This window comes from Ursus americanus, chromosome 17, assembly GCF_024610735.1.
Source record: "Ursus americanus isolate L20-20 chromosome 17, mUrsAme1.1.p, whole genome shotgun sequence".
NCBI lineage: Eukaryota > Metazoa > Chordata > Mammalia > Carnivora > Ursidae > Ursus > Ursus americanus.
The window spans coordinates 8,919,833-8,942,553 of NC_142143.1; the positions used below are offsets into that span (position 1 = coordinate 8,919,833).

General features: G+C 57.9%; 1 protein-coding gene across 1 annotated transcript in view; it reads right to left on the minus strand.

The window, feature by feature from the left end:
• CACNA1I (calcium voltage-gated channel subunit alpha1 I) overlaps positions 1-22,512 on the minus strand; it is a 104,659-nt gene extending 82,147 nt beyond the window's left edge. Inside the window, exons 1-2 of the mRNA XM_045779846.2 lie at positions 22,277-22,512; positions 1,543-1,654 (exon numbers count right to left, since the gene is read on the minus strand). Of these exons, the coding sequence (XP_045635802.2) occupies positions 1,543-1,654; positions 22,277-22,509 (345 nt within the window). The 5' untranslated portion in view covers positions 22,510-22,512. The remainder of the gene's footprint in view (positions 1-1,542; positions 1,655-22,276) is intronic.
• Positions 22,513-22,721: the final 209 nt, after the last annotated feature.

Genomic DNA, 22,721 nt, shown 5'->3' on the forward strand with positions numbered 1-22,721 from the left:
CTGACAAGAGACCCGGATGGGGGCAGGGCAAAGGGCTCTCCCTAATAACAATGACCAAGCACTGGGCTAGATATCTGACCTGCATTCTTTTCCCTAATTCTCACAGCAACCCCATGGATAGCCCCATTTTAGGGGAGGAAACAGACTCAGAGAGGTCAAGCAACTTGCCCCAGGTCACACAGAAGATAAGTGGCAGAACCAGAACTGACATTCAAGTCTATCTGATTCCAAAGCCCACACGGAAGGAGCTTTCTCAAAACAGACCTGACACCCCTCCAGGCAGGTTTCGGGGCTGCCTTCCTCTGTTTAGAAAGGAGGCCCCACATGTGTCCCTAAGCATGGGCTCAGGTGAGTAGATATTTCCTGAGGACAGGGCCTGGGTGGAATTCCTCTTTCCAGAATCAATGGGCCCATTTCCTGTGTGCCGGGATGGAGGCTGGGTGTCACCAACATAGAAAAGAGTCCCTGATAAACTCACCAACCAGTTGGGAAGCCAGCCTGGTACCCACTGAGGCTAATCGTTTTTCACTCCTCCCAGGGGCCTGAGGCTGGAAGAGGAGCTTGTCAGCCTCTCAGACCCAAGACCCACCACCCCAGAGATTCTGATTCTCCAGGTTTGAGATGAGCCAAGTCTGGATCTTTAACAAGTGCCCCAGGGGGTTCTGAGACCCTGGGCTGCTCAGGGGCTGCTCAGAACTGCTAAGTCCTGTGGGAACATAGGAGGGAGAGGGCAACTCCTCCCAGGAAGAATCTGGCTTGCCCAGGAACAGGACATGGGATGAGGATGTTTATACACATTGTAAAATGGGTATAACCCTAACACCCTGCACTAGGGGTAGACCAGTGCTGCATGGGGTCATGTCAGGTACCCAAGGTTAGGCCCCCACCTGGACCTGGGAGATGAAAACAGGAGAGATACAGGAGGCTGGCTCCTGACCGGAACTGACAGCAAGTTACGGAGCTTGGGCTTTATTCCAAGAGTACCAGGGAGCTAAGGACAGGCTCTGGGCAGAAGGGTATCAGGGTCATTGGCACTCTGCTGGCATGGGGCAGTATGGTCAGTCTGGATTTGGGGTGAGCAGGAAAAGGCTTGGGGAGGCACTTGGTGGGGACAGATGGGGGCCTAGACTAGGGCAGAGCCTCCAAAATGTAGAGGAGATGGAGGGGAGAGAGAATCAAGAAGGGGAATGGGTAAGACCAGCTGGGAGTGATGAACAGGACAGCTAGTTGAACTAGAACAGGCCAAGGAGAGCATGGCCCCGCAGGGTGGGTGGGAGGGGTATGCCTGGCACGGTGGGGCAGGGGCGAGTGGGAGGGATATGGCAGGAAGGGCGGGGTGTGACGGGCAGGGCGGGGCGGGGCATGGAGGGTGAGGTGGGGCATGGAGGGCGAGGTATGGCAGGCGGGGTGGGGCATGGCTGGTGGGGGCGGGTCCTTGTGGGCGGGGCATGGATGGCGGGTGGGGCAGGTGGGAGGGGTACGGCTGTGGGGCGGGGCCACATGGGCGGGGCATAGCAAGCCAGGCAGGGCAGGCCGCCTCACCTGCAGGATCTTGCAGCGGTCGGACAGGCAGTCCATGTCGTCGCAGGGCTGGTACATGCCAAGTGTCACGCAGTTCAGCAGGATCACCAGCATGCTGACACATTCAAACCATGTGCACACCGAGTCAAGGACAAAACAGTCGGGAAGACTGTAGCCAAGGGAGGGCTGAATGCACCCTGGAATATTACACCCCACCCACCACAAACACAGGCATACACCCCATTCCCCCCCAGATGCCTCCCCTGAGTGGGTATATGCCCAAGTTTTCAAAGACCTTGGAGACCAAAGACCAGCCTACCCACCTCACAACAGACATGGCTGCCAGGGCCAGAGTCACCAGCGAACCCAAATCCTTCTAAGCCACTGCTTGCAAGGACCCCTCCCCCATTTCCTTGCCCCAGCCTGAGTGTTCCCTTTGGAGCCAGGAGGGGAGAAGTCCACAGAGGCCCAGCTGACCGGCCATCTCTGGACTATCCCTGCCTGTCCACCCCTCTGTCTGTCATTGCCTCCCTTCTCTGACCACGTCTCCCCTCCCCTGACCTATGCCTCCTCCATGTCTGCCCCAGGCCTGGAACTGGAGCTGGCAGAGCGCCCGTGCAGTGTGGCTGGGATGGGCTGGACACCTCTGTCCTTCCCTCCTCTTCCGTGGCTGGGGTTAGAACTCATCCCCGGATTCTGGAATATCTGAGCCTAGGCCCTCCCGGCCTCTACACCAAGAGGGATGGAACTCAGCCTCCACAGGCCTGGCCAGGCAGAAAGTCTCCCGCAGCCACCAGCTTTAGGCAGGGCCTCTGAGGCACTTCTGTGTCTAAAGTTGTCTTGTTGGCATGCTCGTCGTCTTTATCCACAGCTAGAACCTCCATTCCAAGGGGACAGGGGTTTTGCATTCATACCTCTAACAGTGACAGGCATCTAGTAGGAGCTCAGTCAATATTTGCTGCATGAATAAGTAAATCTCCATGGGTCCTGCCCACTCTGACACCCAGTGATTCTCATGTGTCTCCAAACGAAAACCCTGGCCCCTTGCTATAAGCTGGGACGGAGCCACACGCCAGACCCCACCCCCTGGGGGTGAACACCTCTTCTTGCCTCATGGGACCTGGTTTCCCTGGCAACAGCCTCCCTATCATCCCCGGGCCCTTGCTCACCTTGGGATGCTGCCTTCCTTCCTACCTCTCCTTCAGACCCTCCTCGCCCGGCCCTGCTCCTTCCTACCCCCCCCCTCCCACCCCACCACCACTCTCCCGCCACAGCCTGTAATTAACTGCAGTCTCTGCCAGGCCCCTTCCAGCCTGAACACTGCTCTGAGCAGCAGCTTTGTCATTAATTAACTTTTTTGAAGTTCAAGCATTCTAATTACCAGTGAACATCCCCCACCCCCCTTGCTTTTCCCCTTGCCTGCCACGTTTTCTCTCCTCCCAGCTGCCTCCTCTGCTCCCTCTGCCCTCCCTGCCAGCTTCAAGTTCAAAGTGCACTTAGCAGGTATCTCCCAGGAGCCGGAAACCCCCACTTCTTCCTCACCGGGGCCCTGAGTAATGGAGGTCAGCAGGCCCATTATACAGATGAGGAAAAAGAAGCTCAGAGAAACGAAGGGTCTCACCTAGGTCACACACCTGGGAAGTACCAGAGCTGACCTTTACACCGGGCCTGCTGGACTCCAAGGCCAGTGCTCTCCTCCATGATGCATGGCCTGTCTCTGCTGTGACTTCCACCTCCCTCCCCCGAGGCCTCAGACCATCCCCAGTGTCTCTCACCTGGACCCTGCACAGCAGCCCCCAGCCTCCTGCTCCGGTCTCTGCCCTTCCAATCTGCCCCCACGTAATCACCAGGCAAGTGCTGTGTGCCCAGTACCATCTGAGCGCTTTGCAAGCGTCACCTTAGTTAATTCTCAGAGTGCTGTTTCTAAGTCCCACCGAGAAATGAGGAGACTGAGACACAAAGGGGAACCTGATTTGCCCAAGGTCACCAACTGGAAAAGGACAGAGCTGAGATTCAGAACCAGAGCCTGCTTTGCTTGCCCCCAAGCCATGTGGCCACCGCCAGATTAATCTGCCTGAAACGCAGCTCTGATTATACCTTTCCCCTGTTCAGAAACCTTCCATGGCTCCTCCACCCTCCTGAGCCTGACACCCAAGGCTGCCTACACTCTTAACTCAATGAATTCTTCTGGCCTTATCTCCCACCCACTGGCCTTGGCATGCTCTGAACTTCCTGCTGCCCCCAAGCATACCCTTTGCATGCACTTCCTTCTACTGTCTCTACCAGGCAAACTCCTACTCATCCTTCACAGCCCAGTTCATTTGTCCCTTCTTCTTGAAACTTCCCTTGAAGCACCTTTCCCCATTCACAAGGTGGTGGCTCAGCCTCCTCCCTGGAAGTGCTCCCTACCCACATGGTCTAGCTTGTACCACAGGAATGAACTTGGCAGTAACCATGACTACTGTGTGCCAAGTCCCTAGGGACATGGCCCTGGCTCTCATCACAGCTCACTGGGGGCAGATGGGCAAACAGGCCTGGAGAGCTGGAGTGACTTGCCCAAGGTCACACAGCCAGTAAGCAGCCCAAAGGACCTGACTCAGTGGTGCCCAGAGCCACTGTGTAGTGCTGCTTCTGTTGTCGCCTACGGCACTGAGTCCCTCGAGGAGGCAGATGGAGTGGCTTTCACCTCTAGATTGCTCAGCTTCAGACACTCAGAGGTGGACAGTCCCAGCCCTGCCCCGAGGCACTCGGGGAAATCCCAGATGGCAGAGCCTGGGCCCTTTCCAAGAGCCCATGAGTCTCAGAAGTCAGGCCAGAGCTGGCATTGCTGCCCACAGCTCCTGACATACTCCCCACTGGCTCAAGGATCAAAGGCACCAGCCCTCCTTGAAGCCAAACCAGACCACGCAGCGTGGGGAAGGAGGACTGTCAGAGGGAGTCAAGGTCTCCAGGCCATGTAAGTCCATGGCCTGGCCCACTGCCTAATGTTTCCACCATTAGTCATAAGCAGTGAGGAACTCTGAGAGCACAGTCAGGCATAACTCCGGGGTTCTGGGACCATCTGAGGGAGGACGGAGGCCCCAAGAGGGCAGGAAGAATTTCTAGGTAACAAGGCAGGCCAAGACTTGAGCGCTGGTTCCACGAGGGCAGCGTCTTCAGTGGCTCTCACTGCCTCTCACGGCGAGGCTCAAAGCCACCTGCCTGGCACTGAGCCCGTGCAGCGGGGACCCCGTCACCTTGCCTGCTTCATTGGCCAGACCCTCGCTCCTGCCAGAGTGACCTCCGTCACAGAACAATCCCACCAAGGTCCTCAGGAAGCAACTAATCCAATCCCCACCGCGCAGCTGGGGAACAGAGGGACAGAGAGCCTTGCCTGCAACACAGGGAGCCAGGAGCAGAAGGGACCCTCGGACAACAGACTCCCCCGCACGGGGTCCCTGAGCCGCGGCTGGATTTCAGACAGACACCAAACACCCCGTGTTTCCCCGAAGGTCCAGGCTCTGCTTGTGTAGTACTTGTTTAGCACGGCCACGGGGTCTGACCCAAGACGGGCAGCCACGGGCACCTCTGAGGAACGGGGATGGGGGAACAGATCAATGGTGACCCAACCGAGCTTCCTTGGCAGACAAAACCTTCCCAGACGCCCCTCAGCTGGGGAAGAAAGAAACAAAGGGCTGTTGGGGGCTGCAGAGCCACCCCCCAACACACTACCACCCCACCCCCGGCCCCAGGACGAGGCTCAGCCCCAGGAGGCCAGCCCCCACCGCGTCCCCCATGCTCTGCAGGCGTTGCCTCCCGTGGTCCTCGGGGCCTCACGGCACAGCAGCGAAGAGCATATACTGAGCGTCTGCTGTGTGCCAGGCCCCAGGTTAGCAGCAGTGGCTGTGGGAACACCGGCAAACGCTTCTCAAGTGCTCCCGAATGTCTGCTTGCCAAGGAGCTTTCCAGTCCCACAGCTCGTACTATCTCATTTAAACCCTGCGGCAAGCCCCTGAGGGTCGGAGCCCAGACCCCGCAGAACACAGAGCCTGTGTAGCCGTGGACTCGGGACCAGGGCTCGTCACGTGCTGGGCAGCAGGGAAAGCCCTCTCTTGGTCAGCCTCTCCTGTAACAGGGCCCGGAGTCTCCCATTCTTTGGCTTTGTTGGGGGGGCGGGGGGCGCAGGGGGGATGCCACCTCACCAGCAGAGAACTGAAATCCCCTGCTCACGTTACCTGCTGACTCCCTAGTATGACCTTGAACAAAGAAGAAGAGATGTTACCACAGCCCTTCGGACCCCTGTCTGCCTCCCAAGGGCTGAATCTTCACTAACAGCCTTTTCAAAAGAATCAAGCAGCTCAGGCCTGGCAATGCAGAGTTGCCCCCCGAACTTCAGCAAAGTCCCCTAAAACTGGCACGTGCTACCATTTTCCCCATCTGACAGATAAGGAAGCTGAGAAGGAGCTGGGGCTCCAAGGGCTCCAGCCGCAGCCACGTTGGGTCACACAGCTGTTACGTGACAGCGGCAGGATTTGAATCTGCCCCCTGCTGACTCCTAATCCCATGTTCCCAGCAACGTGCCCTGCCGCCCCCAGGCACAGAGCCTGGAACACGAGAGGCCCTCGACTGGCATGTGCTCCGTGGAATATTTGCTTTTTCCTTCTCGCCCACATCGTCTCCTCCTGATTGGGCCGGGGTCACCGCAGGCTGGGAGTCAGGAAAGACGACACCCCTGCATGGCTGGGAGGAGGGACTATCCCACCAGGAGGAGCTAATGGGAAGGGAAGCCCACAAGGGGAGGGTGCTGGTCTCAAGGCCCCCAGGCAGTAAGAAGTCCCGCTGAACCAGAGTCGTCACTCCACTCCATGTCCCAGCTGCTGTCTTGAAAACTGGAAGGACAGGGTCACCTGGGAAGCCAACCAGGTCAAGGGCCTCCCCAAACCTGCCACTTCCCAGAGAAAAGAGTGACCGGATGGAGGGACCGTGCCTGACGCCCCAGCAGGCCCCTGAGGGCAGCCTCCTCTCCAGGAGCCAGAGCCGGAGGCCAGCACGGTTACCATGGTGACTACCACCCTCCCTCGATGCTGAAGGCCCAGATGACAGTCACAGTTTCTGTAATTCGGAGGGCTGGGGGGGGATGGGGGCAGAAGTGCTGGGTTTGGCTGAGGCAGCCAAATTTGTTTTTATTTTTGTCAAATCTGAAATCTGATCCATTTCCCAGGGTGCACCTCAGTTGTCTAAATAAATCAAGTGGAAGAAAGGGCTGGAAGCTGCATCCTCCTGGACCAGAGAGGCAGGGAAGGTGAGCCAGCCCCGACGTGGGGGGTCCTTCCCTTACTGGTCCTCAGTGAGCCCCAGGAAGGAGCTCAGGCCTCCAGTCTTCAAAGGCTGGGGCCTGAGGTTCCCGATCCCAGTTCTTAGGATGGCCTCTACAAGGCCAGGTCCACAGGCATCCACGGAGCTCCTGTTGTATACCTGGCCTGTACATCAGGGCTCTGAGATGAACCAGGCTTACTCCTGCCCTGGAGGTACCTAGAGCACGTCCTTGGCCTAGGACCCAGCTATGATGTGCGGCTACCATTCTGAATGTGAACTATACTCTAGACCCTCGCTTCAAAGAGCATATCCATTCACTAATTCATTAACGTATTCATTTGACTTGTTTTTATGAGCAAAAGCCACTCTGGAAAGCTGCTTGGCATCTATTAAAGCGAAACAGAGGCCCCTGTTAGGAGCCAGCCAGGCCACTCCTGGGTGCCTACCCTGGAGAAATTCTGACAGAAGTCCACAAAAAGACCTGTGCCGGAATGTGTTGTTCATAACGGCCCCAACCTGGGAACAACCCCGTGTGCATCACCGGGAGGAGGAGTCGGGCAGCAGATTTCACGGAGGGATGATTCTCACCCCCAGGGGACATGTGGCCCTGTCTAGAGACATTTTTGATTGCCCCAGGACGGGGAGGCAGGGCACTGGCATCCAGTGGGTGGAGACCAGGGCCGCTGCCAAACATCCCACAAGCCACAGGGCAGCCCCATCATGAAGAACTACCCGCCCCACAGGCCAGCAGGGCCGAGGCTGAGAAGGCTGGCGGCACGTCCGTTGGGTGGCATATCCCCAGCAATGACAAAGAGCAAAGCACTGACACACAGAACAGCAGAGACGGAGCTCACAGGCATGACGCTGGGTGACAGAAGCTGGACACCCAAGAGCAAAGAGTGTGTGAATCCAACTCTATAAAGCGAAAAATCAGGCAAAGCTAACCTGGCAGCGAAAGAGCTCAGAGCAGCAGTGACTTCGGGGGAGCACCCATCAGGGGTGGGGGACCAGGGAGCTTCCGGGGCGCTCTCCATCTTTCGGAGATGTTCTTGCTGGCCTGAGTTCGGTCACTGGAGTGTATTTATATGGGAAAACGCCTTGAGCTGGACACAAAGACTTGCGAGCGCTACTGCCAGTACACCTTACCTCAATAAACAGGGCGACACAGGGGCGCCGGGGCGGCTGAGTCAGTTAAGCTGCCGACTCTTGACCTCAGTCATGAGTTCAAGCCCCGAGCTGGGGACAACAGAAAATGATGAAAGGTAACTGCTCTAAGGAAAAATAAAATGCAACAATTAAAGCCACACAAGCACCTGCTGGAGGGTAACTGTCACAGACCCCACCCCCTCGCCGAGTCAACCTTCATCACAGCCCTGCAAGGGAGAGTGTGACTGCCGTGCTGAGGCCACAACTAGTGAGGGCTTTGAACCTCACACCATCCTATCTCCTGTTTATTTAAGGATCTGTTCCTTCCGGAGCGCCTGGGTGATTCAGTCGGTTAAGCATCCAACTCTCAATTTCAGCTCAGGTCATGATCTCAAAGTTGTGAGACCCCCGTCGGGCTCCTTGCTGGGCAGGGAGACTGCTTGGGACTTTCTCCTACCCTCTCCCTCTGCCCCTCCCCCAATCTCTCTCTCTCCCTCTCTTTAAAAAGAAAGATTCATTCCTCCCATGCCCATAGCAACCTCAGGAGACAGGCAATGCAGAGGTTATTACACCCACTTTACAGACACAAAAATGAAGGTCCAGATACTTGCCCAAGGTCACCCGCTGGTTGAGCTGGGACAGAAAGCTGCTCCATAAAGTGGACAGACTTGCTGGGTAGATGGTCCTAGGCCTCTCTGCTTACATGCCTCCAGCAGTGGGGAGCTCCCTACATGACACACAGCCCTCCCTGGGCCAGACTGGTTCTGCTTTTATGCTAGAGTCTTGGTGGGCTGAGAACCCTTACAGGGGCGAGATGAGGCAGTGAGTGCTCCCTTCCTTCCTAGTCCCTGCCCCCAATCTCACTTCTTAGAGGCCCCTTAATTTGAGAACTCTTTGAATTTGGCCGAAGTCTCTGATTCCCAGATGCCCAGCAGGCCTCGGTGCCCAGTGCAGACAGCCGGAGTGGGGGAGGTGAGGGAACAGGGGCTGCCAGCTTGGAAAAAAACCCAGGGCGGATGGTCCATGGGATGGGAACTCCAGCCAGGGAGGCTTCAGCCCCTGCTGAAGAAAAGGGGAGGGCAGGGCAGACTGTTGGGGACCAGGGTCCCACCGTCTGAGGGTTGACCCAGCCTCAAGAGCCCACCCCCAAAGAAGGTGTGCCTGCTGGAAACCCTCCTGGAGTCTTAGGCAGGGGGTACAAATGCCTCCCCTGGGCCCTCACAATGTCTTGGATGTCCCCCCCCTTATATCAGCTATCGAACTGAGTGTGGTGTGTCCTGGCTTCTCACCACCAACCAGGCTGTGCTGTCCCAGGGCAGAGGGTATCCATCCCTCTGTGCCCAGAGCCCTACCTGTGCTCAGCAGCACAGCAGCCTCCGAAAGGAGTGAGGTCTCCATCACCTGGAGGTATCAAGGAGCCTAAGGAGGGATTTCTGTGCTGGATGGATTTGCAGCCTCCCTTCCCACCCTGAACCCCCCTCTTCTCCCTTTTAACATCCATCACTCACTATTATTTTATTCGGCACCCCCTCACCGAGACCCCCTGTCTGGCCCACAGTGGCTCTGGGAACCCCACATGGAGAAGATGCAGAGCCTGCCCTCCAACACCCACAGGCAGACACTTCGTGGAGACACGGACAGAGGGTGATGACATTCTCCCTCGGTCTCCTGGGGGCCTGTCCTCCATCACCCGTCTCCCCGCCTGCCAGTGACCACACACGAGCTCGGGTGCACAGATGCACTCCCACGGAGCACCACGGCCCTTCCGGCACCTGCACGTGCTATCACGCATGCGCACCCTCCTCCTCGCCCATCTGGCCAGCCGCCCCAGCCACGGCCAGCCCACTCTCCCGCAAATGCAGTTCCGAGGCTTCTCCGCACCCCCTGGGGGAGTTCATGAGCCCCTTCTCAGAATCATGTTTTTAATGCATACATATTTCTAATGCCTCGAATTAGAAAGGCAGGAAGCCAGTTATGTTAAAATAGTTGTCAAAACATTAAAAAAAAACACACACACAAAAACTTGGGATGGACACCACACGAGATTCATTATCAACACGACGAAGAGCCAGAGCCAGTGGCAGGTCTGGCATGTGTGGCTGTGGAGCAGCAAGGAGGTGCACAACCACCGCAGCGGGACTAGTGAGTCCCAGCGACTGCCACTAATCACACCGTGGTTTGTCACCTCTGTTCACGATCGAAAGAAACGTTCAGTTTCACTCAGACACCAGTGAAAACAAATGTGCAACTTGTCCCCCTCCAAGTTCACGAACCCCAGGCAAAGATCCTTATTCTAGAAACTCTTTCCCCCTTGGGCCCCAGGGACACCACAGGCCCTGGGTAGGTCCTCCTCCTACTTCTTGGCTCAGTCCCTCAAACGCAGGCTTCCCACCCTCTGGTCTCCCCTCTCCGCTCCATGGCCCCAACTGCACCAAGATGGTGGTGGGCGAGCTGACCAGGTCCAGAATCTGTCCCAGCCCCAGGCCCACTCACTGCCGAGCAACACAGACACTCCCTAGGATGTCTCTGGGAACCTCAAATTCATCATAATGGGGTAGGTCATATTCTCCCCAGGTCACCAAGTTCTCTGCATGTCCCACCCCCAGTGAATGATGTCTCCCAACCACCCACCAATGCTGGAAGTTGTCCAGATGAGAACCCTCCAGAGACTCCCTCCCTCTCATCCCCTTGTCCCGCTCAGAGACCTGTCCACTTCACCACCTAAATCTCTCCCTTCCATCCACAAATCTGCATCTCCACCCGGGCAGGCTGTACTCCCTCACCCCCAACTCTGAAACAGCCTCCTTCCTCCTCCAGCCTTGCTTCCTCTGAGAAAACCTCCAGGCACAACCAGAGGGTTCCTCCAGAAGCAACTTCCGTGGCTCCCCACTGCCTTCCGGAGAATTTCCAAACTGCTTGGCTTAACATTGAAGGCTCTTTGTGTAAGTGCTCTTGGTCGGCCTCATCTCTGTGCACACAACCTCCACGTCCAACCTTACTTGCTAGGATGCACTTCACTGAAAGCTTTGTTGCACACCTACTATGTGCAAAGCTGAGGGCCAAGGCCTAAGAAGAGACAGGCATTAATGGAACATGGAGCCTGTCCTCAAGGAACTCACAGTCTAGAAGGTGAAGAGAACAAGTCAGGTACAAAAAGCCTTGTAAATAGTACAAGAAGAGGGCTTGACTGGACATTGAACAGGTGGCAGGGTGGATGAGAGATTGGGGCAGGGGTGTTGATCAACAAGTATCTGCCAAACAAGTGAATGGATGGATGAGTGGATGGGTTGATAGATGGATAGATAGGAGCGTGGGGGTGGGGCCTTGGGTCTATGGATGACTGAATGGGTGGATGATCGGGAAGGGGGAAATGAACGCATGACTGTAAAGGTTAGATAGATGGAGGATGGGTCAATGGGCAGATGAATGGATGAAGAGATGGAAAGATGGATGGATGGATGGATGGATGGATGGATGGACAGACGGATTGGTGAGTGGGGGAGATGGACAGGTGGGTGTACGGGAAGATGGTCGGAAATATGACACTCTAGTATATGGCAGCTCCTAGATTCAAACCCAACTTTATATGACCACAGGAAGCTTTCAGTTTGGGACTCAGCACTGTCCTCTCTTCCTCCTTCAGAGATTCCCCCTCTCAGTCTCCACCCTCCTCACCCCAAGGCCCTGGGCTCCATGCTGTGCCCACACTTTCACTCCTGCAGGAGATCCCAGGAACCCCCTGGGCCAGGGTTTTTGGCCTTGGCACTATTGACATTTAGGACCTGATAATTCTTTGTTGCAGGAAGCTGTCCCATGCATTGTAGGACATTTGGCCTTTATCCACTAGAAACTGGTAACACACCCTCCCCAAGTTGTGACAACCAACAATGCCTCCAGACATGGCCAAATCTATGGGCAAAATCATCCCAACTGAAAATCACTGACACAGCCTAACCTCCCGCACCCCACAATTTTATAGATGAGGAAACTGACACCCAGAGAGGAGGACTGACCTGCCTGAGGTCATGGAGCTTGCACTTGGCAGAACCCAGACTGGACCCTGGGGGACAGTCAACCCCAATCATCTCCTCATTCAACGTAGGGGTGCAGCTGAGAGCCTCTCTTGCCACTCTCCAGGGGAAGCCAGGTGCAGACCCTGGGCACCCTCCCTGCCAGCACCCCAAGCCCTCACATTCCTACAGCACCTCGTAGTCAGCCAAGTCTTTTCCTCCTGCTTTCTCAGACAGATAGAAACTGCGGCGCACAGAGGTCAAGCTATCTGCTCAGCATCACACAGCAGGAAGCGCCAGTGTCGGGATTTGAACTTGGGGAGAAAAGGGGGAGACCAGAGCACAGCTCTGCAGGGCAGACGGGGCCAGAAGTGTGGAAAGCAGCCCCATGGGAGAGCTGGAGACAGATTAGCAGGGAGACATTCTGGCTGATTAAAAAGACGGATCGATTTCTCTCAGAGAGAAACAAACGGGGCCGTTTGTCTCCCAACAGGATGGCGAGGCGGTCCGAGGGAGGTGGCAGGTCGAAGCTGGCTTCTGACACAGACACTGAAGCCCGGGCAGGATGGACGAATAAAAACCCAATCATGTTTTAAATGCCCCAGGAGGGGGCTGACACTTCATTAGCCAGCCAGCCCTCTTTCTAATTCTCCTGCTTGCTCTCAATTACAACTAGCCTTGCGGTCCGGTCTCACAGGGCTGCGCACGCCCTGGGCTCCCGCCCAAGCCCCCTCAGCCACCCCAGCTCTGGAGGAACACTCCACTTCTCTGGGGCTTCCTAGAGCCGTCTGAGCTGCGGGGAAGGTGGAATGCTCACAACACACAGGTGGTCTTCAGCGAACGCCAGTGCCCTCCCGGTGCACTCTCCCCCTTTGTCCTCCAAATCTGGACCCCAAATGACCTTCCTGCTCAGCTCCCACCCCGTTCCTCTCCCAGCCCACACACCAGGCTGCTAAAAGCATCCTGGGTGACTCCAGAGCCCTTGAGGAAGCACTTTCCTCAGCGGGGATGCCATCCCCTCCCTCTACCTCTCGCCCATCAGACACTCTCCTGCCCTGGCTTGGGGGCCTCCTTCTTCATCAGAAGGGTCCTGCGGCATCTCCAGTCAGGACAGACTGACCACTCTCCCCTCCTGGTGGCCACGGCCCCCCGAGGGTCCCCCTACCCAGCCTATAGCCCACTTTGCTTCATAGGAGTATAATGTGGGTCGGCCTGTGCCTCGCCCGTCAGGCTAGGGACTCCTCAGAGTCACCACTGAGGATCCGGGCCTGGTAGTCCGAGGCTCCACCCAACACGGCTAAACAGCCCGAGGCCACCTCCACTCAAGTGTAGAACAGTGGCCAATGCTGTTGTGAAGCTGGGCTTCAGTAAACACTTGCTGAATCAATCGATCAATCATCCATCAACAATCACCAACCCACGTTTGCTTCAGAAGTCTCCTGCTTGGTGTCCAGGCCTCTCTTTCCCTCAAGCATCCTCCATTCTGCTCCAGGAGTGCCCATTCTAACAAATGAATTTACTCATATCGCATCCCTGCTGGACACCCACCAATGGCTCCCCAGTGCCCACAAGGTCAAGAACAAGTCTAAACTGGCATCTGACACCTGCTCTCCAGCACGTGCCTCACCCTGTTCCAGCCACACTAAACTCACTCCTCTATACTGTTCTTTCTGCCTGCAACACTATCCCTCAACTGTGCTCTGGAAAACTCCTACTCATGCATCAAGACCGAGGCCAGATGCCCCCTCCTCCAGGCAGGCTTTCACCAATGCCCCCAGATTGGATCAGGGGCAGCTTCTTCGCCCATAGCTCTCTTTGCACAGAAATCTCCATGGGATGCTGCCAGAGGTTCCCCCTGAGGGTCAGTCCCTCTCTGGCCCAGCCAGACTCCTCCAACTGGCTGTCCGGCCCACCTTGCTGACCTGTCGAGAGTGCAACCACCACTCTGGTCGCCAGAAGCATCCCTAGGGCACAGCTTGATGCTGACCTTTACCTCTGAGAAAAACAAACCTTCTCTACACCAGTTGGGGGAAAACAATTTCCCAGACATGTGCTGCCGCTTCTAGCAACACTGGCCACCCATCTGGGCATTCCCATTAGCCCCAGGCCAAAGGAGGAGGGGATACCCTCCCCTCAAGAGCTCCTCCCTCAGCCATGAGCAGGCCAGGTAGGTACAGCCCCAGCCTCAGAGTCTAGAATGCGGGGCCCTAGTCTGCCCTGGTTTTCTGATCTCAACATGTGCCCCTGGGCAAGATATGCTCCCTTCCTGGGCCTCAGTCTCCCCAGCTGTAGAACGGGGGTTTGCAAACTCCCGGCCTGCCCCCTCACGGAAGGTGCTAAGAGAATCTGAGAGGCCATGGCGGGCAGGGAAGTAGTGAATGAACTGGAAAGCGAGGCAGGAGCCCATCAGCGCCAGGCCCAGGCTGGGCCACAGAGTAAACAGTGAGAGCCCCAGGCCATGCCCTCTGGGGCCTCCCCTGGATGGAGGAGACAAAGCCAGCCACAAACCATTCCCCTGAGGCAGGAAGAAAGTTGTAGGATAAAGAGCTGCAGGGTCAAGAGAGGCAGAAGCTGGGGATCCAGGAACACTTCCTGAAGCTGGGGGCCAGGCAGCTGGGCCTGGGGGGCCGGTGGGATCTGCAGCCGTGGAGGCGGGGAGAGGGCATCTGGGACGCAGACCCAGCAGAAGCCACGGCAGGGAAGGAAGGCGCGTCAGGAAACAGGAAGCATGAAGGGAAAGAGCAGGAAGGTGGCTGGAGGACAGCCCAGGGGGACCCAAATCCAGGCCAAGTGAGACTATTCTGGGGGTGACAGGGAGCCATGGGAGGTGTTTGAGTGAGGAAAGAATGAGTAAACAAATGAAAGGAGGCAGGCAGGGAGGGAGACAACGGCCCCTCCTGGGCACACAGCACTCTGTGGGTGACAAACGCACGCAAGGGAGCCCCAGGAGGCCCTGAGGAGGAAGGTGAGGGGGGGAGGAGAGACTGGGTCCAGGGCAGGGGTGACTGCCACGTCGCACAACTTCAGGCCCCCGGTGGGTGCTCTGTTCGCTGTGCGGGGAAGGGAGGGCATGCCCACCCTGTCAGTGGGCATTTGGGGTGAGATCCCAGGAGCCGGCTGTTTAGACAGAAGGAGATGGGAAAACTCAGATGTTCCCAACAACCCAGGCAGAGGGAACGGGCTCAGGCCGGGAGGGATGGAGGTTAGATTAAGGCAGGGCTTCCTGATGGTTAAAAACCCTCAGAAGGGTCCTAGAGGCCTTGATCTGGAGGGCCGGAGGCCCCGTTTGGTGCAGCGAGACTGAGAGGGAGCATGGCCAGAGATGGGGGGTGGCCCAAGTGACTGGATGGGGCACAGCAGAGTGATGGGAGCGGTCTTCCTGCAGGTGACACCCCCTTTTCTCCTCCACCACATTTGGGGTTCCCCAGGCTTTCTCCTCCTCCCACTGCCCACCCATCGTGCCCTCCATCCCCCAGAAGCCAGCACATCCCCACACACACACACCACTGACACCTCTCTCCCTGGCAGCCAGGCCCACAGGCTTCTCAGACCATCGTCAAAGACTGGGAGTGCAGCTGCCACCACCTTCAGGACCCTTGTCCTGAACCACCCCAGGTGGTTCTTCACAGCTCCCCCCATTGGCCCCAGTGTGCCCACAGCTGCTGCTTGGCACTTAACCATTGGAGGAGTCTAGCCAGCGCTTGCCCTAGAATTGTCACTTAACCCCCTGACATTCCCAATGTGGGATTGCTGTGGCCCCACCTCACAGATGAGCAAACAGAGGCTCAGCAAAGGCCAAGGCCTCTTGGCCAAGAAGCCAGGAGCAGGTCTGCACTCACACTCCTGCAAGTCACAATCGCTGGGGTCACTGGAGCCCTCTCCCAACTCCAATCCCAAGGCAGAGACACCTGCTCCTGGACCCCCCTCTCCAGGCCCCGCCGGCGCCCTGGGTCACCATCATTCCTCATCGCCGTCCCACAGGTGCCTTTTCTGGAGGGGCTTCGGACTGACGTCTCTCCCACGGAGTCGGAGTCACCTTCCCTTGCACAAAATGGTCATAGCTGTCGAATGATCTTGTCAAATGATCTCACGAATGGGTGAGAGATGAACAAGAGCCCATTCACCTCCAGCAAACATGCTGAACCCCCAGAACGAACAGCACAAGGCTTGAGTTATGATGAGACTGTGGGCCCTGCCCTCATCCTACCCAGTGACAGGCAAGGTCAGAGGGGTTCTCAGCCAGGTGGACTTCGAAGCAAGAGCAAGCAGAGGGCTGGAGTCAGGCAGGGGGGCAGAAGCAGACAGAAGGGGGCCGGAGGGACGGATGAGAGCCAGGACCACAGCCATGAGCACAGAGCGAGGGGGCCCACCCACAAGGAACACAGCGCCCAGGTGTTCCCCGCAGACACCGCGGAGATGCTTCCGGAGGAGGGCCGTAAGTGGCTTCCCCACCAGCCCCTTCCCAACCTCACTGTCCAACTCTCCCATCCTGCAGACAGGGAGACGGAGGGTCGGGGGGTGGGGTGGGGGTGACATATCCAAGTCTCCTTCCTCCCAGCCCTGCCCAGCAGAGAGGCCGCCTTCACGGCCCACTGGCTTCCCCACCATGCATGGCTGCTTCGCCCCACAGCAGAAGGGCTGGCTCAGCGCTGGCAGGTGCAGGGGAGGCAGCGGCCCTGGAGCGAGCCCAAAGGGAAGGGGGCTGCACGCCCCTCTGGGGATGGCCCCCGGCAGGCCACAGAGGCGGCTGCCGGATGTAGATGCTAAAACCCAGGGAGATCCTCCCTGCTGCCTCCTGGGACTGCGGACAAATCTCCCCGCCCCGGGGGGAGCGTGGAGAACCGGGCACTTCTCCAGACTCGGCAGGTGGCCTCAGTGTCCTGGATACAAGCTGAGGCTGGGGATTCAGAGAGATCGAGGTTTTCATCCCAGCCCTACTACATCCTGGCTGTGCAACGCGGGATAGAAGTTACTCAGCCTCTCTGAGCCTCACCTTCCCTGTGTGTGAAAGGGGGCTGTGACAGCCCCTCTGGGGGTGGCTACAGCTGTCAAGGCAGCAGAGCGCTGAGCACCAGGAGTGCCAGCCCTTACTGTCACCCTGAGCGCCTCCTCTGTGCTGGACACACTGCTGGGTGCTTCCAAGGAGTCATCTCCAAACACCTGCAATCGTCCATTACAGAGCCGGGAAAACCAGAGCAAATACAGCCCACCACTGGCCCTTCTCCCACACACAGCCGGGTCGGCTCCCAAGAAGGGCTCCCACATCGACGCCGGGGGAGGAAATAGGTAGGTTTCCAGCTGATGGGTCGTGCTGCCAGGGTCCGGCATCCTACTGGCAACGTGTGCGGGGATGAGGGCGTGACGGCCAGCGGCGTAACTGGCACAAATTCCCCTAAGTGACAGAGATCGAATCTGATTTTCCCTGGAAACAACATCCCCTGAAGGCTTGATGCCTAACGACTCATTGCATCTGCTGCGTTTGCTCTATTATCCGCGAGGCCCCGTCCACCTGTGAGCGCAGGTGAGCAGAGTGATAACGACATGGGCGGCAGCGTCGCTAGTCTACGGAACTCCACGTTCACACTCGTCTCAGGTACTGCACACCTGAAAGGGGGTACACCACCCCCATTTGACAGCAGGGAGAACGGGGCTCAGGTTAAAAAACTGGCCCATGGGGGCATCGGGGTGGCTCAGTCGGTGAGGCGCCTGCCTTCGGCTCAGGTCATGATCCCAGTCAGGGTCCTGGGATGGAGCTGCATGTTGGGCTCCCTGCTCAGCGAGGAGTCTGCTTCTGCCTCTCCCTCTGCCCCTCCCCCCTGCTCGCGCTCTTTTTCTCTCTTCCTCTCAGATAAATAAATACATTCTTAAAAACAAAAACAAACAAAAAAAAAACTTGGCCCATGCCCACACAGCAAATAAGAGGCAGAATGAGCCCCTGGGTCTGTCTGACTCAGGTCCCCAGCATTTTCCACATGCCACCTACCCATGAGTCAAACAGTGCGACCAATGCCCCCGACGTTTCAGACCTGGAGACTTCCCTGCTGAAACCCTGGCTGGCATGCGTTGCTCCAGGCCCAGGCCCTGCAGGGAGCAGTGCTGACGTTTGGGGGAGGGGCCCTTTCCCAACCCGCTGGCGAGCCCGCCCAGCTCAGTCCCAGCAGCCTCTTGGCGACTCAGGGTTGAGCTCCGGGCTGGGGAGGAGCTGAGTCAGGGAGCACCCGGTTTCAAAGGACAACTGGCTCTGAGCCAGGGCCCCTCACGCACCAGGGACGCTAGTGCTCGGGACAGTCTTTCTGAGCAGACCCTGCCGTCCTGCCCTGCCCTGGCCTGCTGGGCCTGAGAGCTGCTGCCGCCAGCCTGACCCTGACGCGGACACGTCCATCATTCCTTTGGGTTCTTGATGGGAAGCAGAATCGTGCCAAGTCTGGAGACGGGAATGGTCATTTATGGTTGTCACAAAGATGAGGAGCCACTACCGCCTAATATTTAGGGACCAAGAACACCAAATATCCTGTAATATGCAAGACAGCTGGGACCACAAACTGGTGCCACACCCAAAATGCCAACAGGGTCCCCACCGTGGAGCACCCGGTTAAGCGCAGACCCTTCCCGGAGCTCCCTCCCAAGGAGAAGGCGGGGAAGGGAAGTTTCTGGCCAGGGAAGAATCCTAGAGCCCTCAGCACCTGATCAAAGACACCCCACACACACACCCCAAGACCCTAAAGCCCAGCCTGAGCGTAGCCACGGTCAAGGCTCTGATCCAGGGCACCTAATGACACCGACCAAGGTCACCTGGGCCTGCATGTGCAGAAACCGGCCTTGGCCTCTCTCCCACGGGCCCAACTCAGGCTATGAAATCTGAGCGCTGAACCACCCTATTCACAAAGCCTAGAATCTCGGGTCCTTGGACTTCCAAACACAAACCACCGAGGCCGCCAAATCTTAGACTCACACCCTCTTTGACACACAGAACTTGGGGCGCCTGGGCGGCTCAGTCAGTGAAGCATCTGCCTTCAGCTCACGTCATGATCTCAGGGTCCTGGGATCAAGTCCTGCATCAGGCTTCCTGCTCAGTGGGGAGCCTGCTTCTCCCTCTCCCTCTGCCTGCCGCTCCCCCTGCTTGTACATGTGCCGTCTGTCAAATAAATAAATAAAATAAAATAAAATAAAATAAAATAAAACACGAAACACAGACCTTTACAGGCTTTGAATCACAGAGGCTTGGAATTTCATTGTCAGCGAGCGTTACATCTAAACTCTGAACCCTGAGACACAATCACAGAAGCCAAGTCTGAGAGTCCCAGACCTGCCACTTCAGAAGCTCTCCACTCCGGAGTCATCAGCTCTTTGGTCCAGAAGGGAACTTGGAAGCGAGGCAGCCAGTTCAGGCAGAGACCCGAATCACCTGCCCCCTTCACCCCAGCCTCAGCAGCCTGTCACGGGGCCTGGGGAGCCCCACATGCTCTGAGCAGCTCCCAGGGTTGGGGAGTCCTTCCCGAAGGAGGGGGCTGAATTTGGCAGCACTCCTCCCCCACGTGGCTTCCACACACTTGGACCCAGGGCTCTCCCTGAGACAGAGGAGGACCAAGCCCAGCTCGGCCCAGGAGCAGGACCCCTTCCCTCCCCTCCGGGGGCCAGCCCCACGACGGCTCCCAACCCCAGGCTCCCACATGCGCTGAAGGTAGAGCCCAGACAGATGGTGAGGACAAAGGCCAGAGGACCCCGGGGACACTGTTTGCCTAACACACCAGAAATGTGGCAACCTGGAAGGGTCTCTGTGGGCTGCTCAGTGACCAGGGCCCAGAGTGCCTGAGATCACGGGGGAAGGGCAAGTATGGCTAGCACCCCAGGCTCCCGGGGCCAGAGGAGACCATCTCATCCTTCTTTTTAGGTAGAGGCACTGAGGCTCAGAGAGAAGGAGCTGCCCAAAGTCACACATCCAGTTTATGGTAGACGGGACTCAGATGAGCTCTCCGTCCAAGGGCTTCTGAGACATTGGGGCCAGCTTTGTGCTGCTTCTGCCCAGCCAGATGCGCCAGGGCCTGTCAGAAGTGAGCTGGGTCACACTCCCAGGCCAAGGTCATCTGAGCCATGCCTCTGCCTCCAGCCCAGCCTAGGTCTTGACTGTCTAGACCATACAAGGCTCAGAGAGGTAAAGTAACTTTCCCAGAGTCACACAGCACCCAAATGGCAGAGCCAGAATCAAGCCTAGTCCCACCCAGGCAAAGTCCCTGTGACACGGTTCCATTGTGTCCCTGGTCCTCTAGTGAGCCTTTCTCTTCCTCACAGGCCCAAAGCTCCCGTGGTCCCCCTTTCCCTGGCCTGCCCACCCCCAGCTCACATGCTATAGGCTCCTAAGGTTTCCCCAACATACTGTATTAATACTGGTCCCTGGGGCGCCTGGGTGGCTTAACCATTAAGCATCTGCCTTCGGCTCAGGTCATGATCTCAGGGTCTTGGGATCAAGGCCCACATGGGGCTCCCTGCTCAGTGGGGAGTCTGCTTCTCCCTCTCCCTCTGCTTGCCGCTCCCCCTGCTCGTCCTCTCTCTCTCTCTCTCTCAAATAAATAAATAAAATATTATAAAAAAAGAACTAGTGTTCCTGTGGATGGTGCCTGCGTGTCCCCCCCCTCCCCGCCCCGCTCCTGGGAGCCCCTCAGGGCAGAGCAGCGAGCTGTATTTCTCGGTCCTCCACATTCCAGGGCTGATGTCAGTGAGCGCTGGGTGAACAAAGTTATTGACGCTCTAACCATGCCTGAAACCCGGGCCGTCCTACAGAAGGAACACCTGGTTTTTGGCCCTCCACCCGGCTAAGGGCACCCAGACCCACACTCCACCCACTCCAACAGAGACCATCCGGTTTCTAAGGTCATCACCCAGCCCCCTCCACAGCAGGGAGGCCAGCAGCCCAGTGCTCCGTATGGCTGCCTCCCCAGCATTTCTGGGAGCCACCTTGCCGCCCCAGCCTGCACCCCAGGTAGCCCAGGTGTCCAGAGCTGAGCTCAGGCACTACCCTGTGTGGCCTCAAGCACTGACAGAGACTCTTCTGCTTGGCAGGCCCCCAAACCCAGGGGCCACCACATCTGGGTCCCAAAGCCTCCTCCTCCCCGGCCCCCAGCCCCCAGCTCAGCCCGAGATCCATTTCCACACCACACTGAGCAGTCAGTCCTTCTAAAACACTGATCACTCCACATCACACCCCGCTATAAACTTTGCCTGGTCCCGTTGCCCTGAGAACGTGGGCCAGCTCCTCACTCAGCCCCACGAGCCTCCCTCTCCCCCCCCCCACACTGGCCCTCCCTCCTCCACCCCAACCACAACAGACTGGCCTCGGATGCTCTCTCTCCAGGCCTTTGCTCCTGATGTACCCTCCTCCCCACTGTCTTCTCCACCACCGCTCAATACTGGGGACTCAGCTCAGACACTGCCAATACGTGCCCAGTGAGCACTGAAGGAGCACGCCCAGTGTATCAGGCACCGTGCTGGGGGGCAGGGGGCTGGGGGGCTGGGGTCCAGCAGCGAACGAGGCAGGCTCGGTCCATGTCCTGCTCACCTGACAGGCCCCTGGAGGAGGCAGATGTTACATGCAGAAGGCCACAGCTAGGGAGAGACAACAAATGGAGAGGCCGAGGGGGGATCAGAGCAGGCTGCCCTGAGGGGGTGACATGCTGTGCTCTGAAGGATGCAATGAAAGATTCTACCAGGTGAAGAAGGCAAGGAAAAGCATTTCAAAAGGAAGAGCCTGGGAGAAAGCCCTGAGGTGTGGAAGAACACAGGGGAAGCAGCTGGTAAGAAGTAAGGTGGCCCAGTGGGCTGGGCTAGGACTTTGCGAAGGGTCTGAGGCAGGGCCCACACCAGCAGTCCAGGGGCAGCGAGCGGAGGCAGGGAGATCTGTGAGGAGGCTGCTTACCGCTGCCTCGGGGTCCACGCTCACAGGGTCCCCATCAGGCTCTCATCACCCTTATGGCCACCATCAGGCAAATGGCTCTGTCCCTGGGAGCTGAGCCTTGGGTCAGGGTCTGACTTAACCCTGCAACCCCTGTCCCAGCGCAGACCTGGGGCACACACCTGAGGACTTTCTGAGCCAGCCAAACTCCACAGTCGTCAACAACTTCCAGAATGTTCATGTCAGCGGGACGCCAGGTCCTCATCCGTCCCCCCGCCCTCCGTGCCCCGATGTTCCCCCAGACCCCCCATCTGAGCTCACCAACCACCACCACCACCAGCTCGGCCTCCGAACCAGAGGACGGGGTGGCAGGCAGGGCTCCATCAGGGAGCAGCCCGGCCCCCCACACAAAGGATATGGGTTACACACCATTTTGATGCACCAGTTCCGGGGGCTGGTGGTCTGTCGCAGACAGAAGAAGGCAACAGGCGCCAGGTCCGGGTGAGGGACTTCAGGATCGGCTCCATCCAGGGGCTCCTCCAGGCCTGGGGGGGAGGGAGGGGGGCTCTGGGGCCCCGGCTGCTCCGTGACTCCGGGCTCAGCTGCTGGGGCAGCGGCAGAGGAACAGGGCGGCGGGGAGCTCTCGGCCATGTCGGCGCTGAGCAAGGAGCCCTGGGGGAGGAAGAAGGGTGGCACGTGGCAGGGGCTGCCAGGCACCCACGCCCCCACCCCGCCTTCCCCCCGCAGGGCACGCAGCCCAGACAGGGCAGCCTTAGGCCCCATCGGCCCCTCGCCCTTACTCTGCCACGAGGATTAGGAGAGAGCTGAGGGCCCCGAGGCACCCGAGTCGGAATCCACTTCCA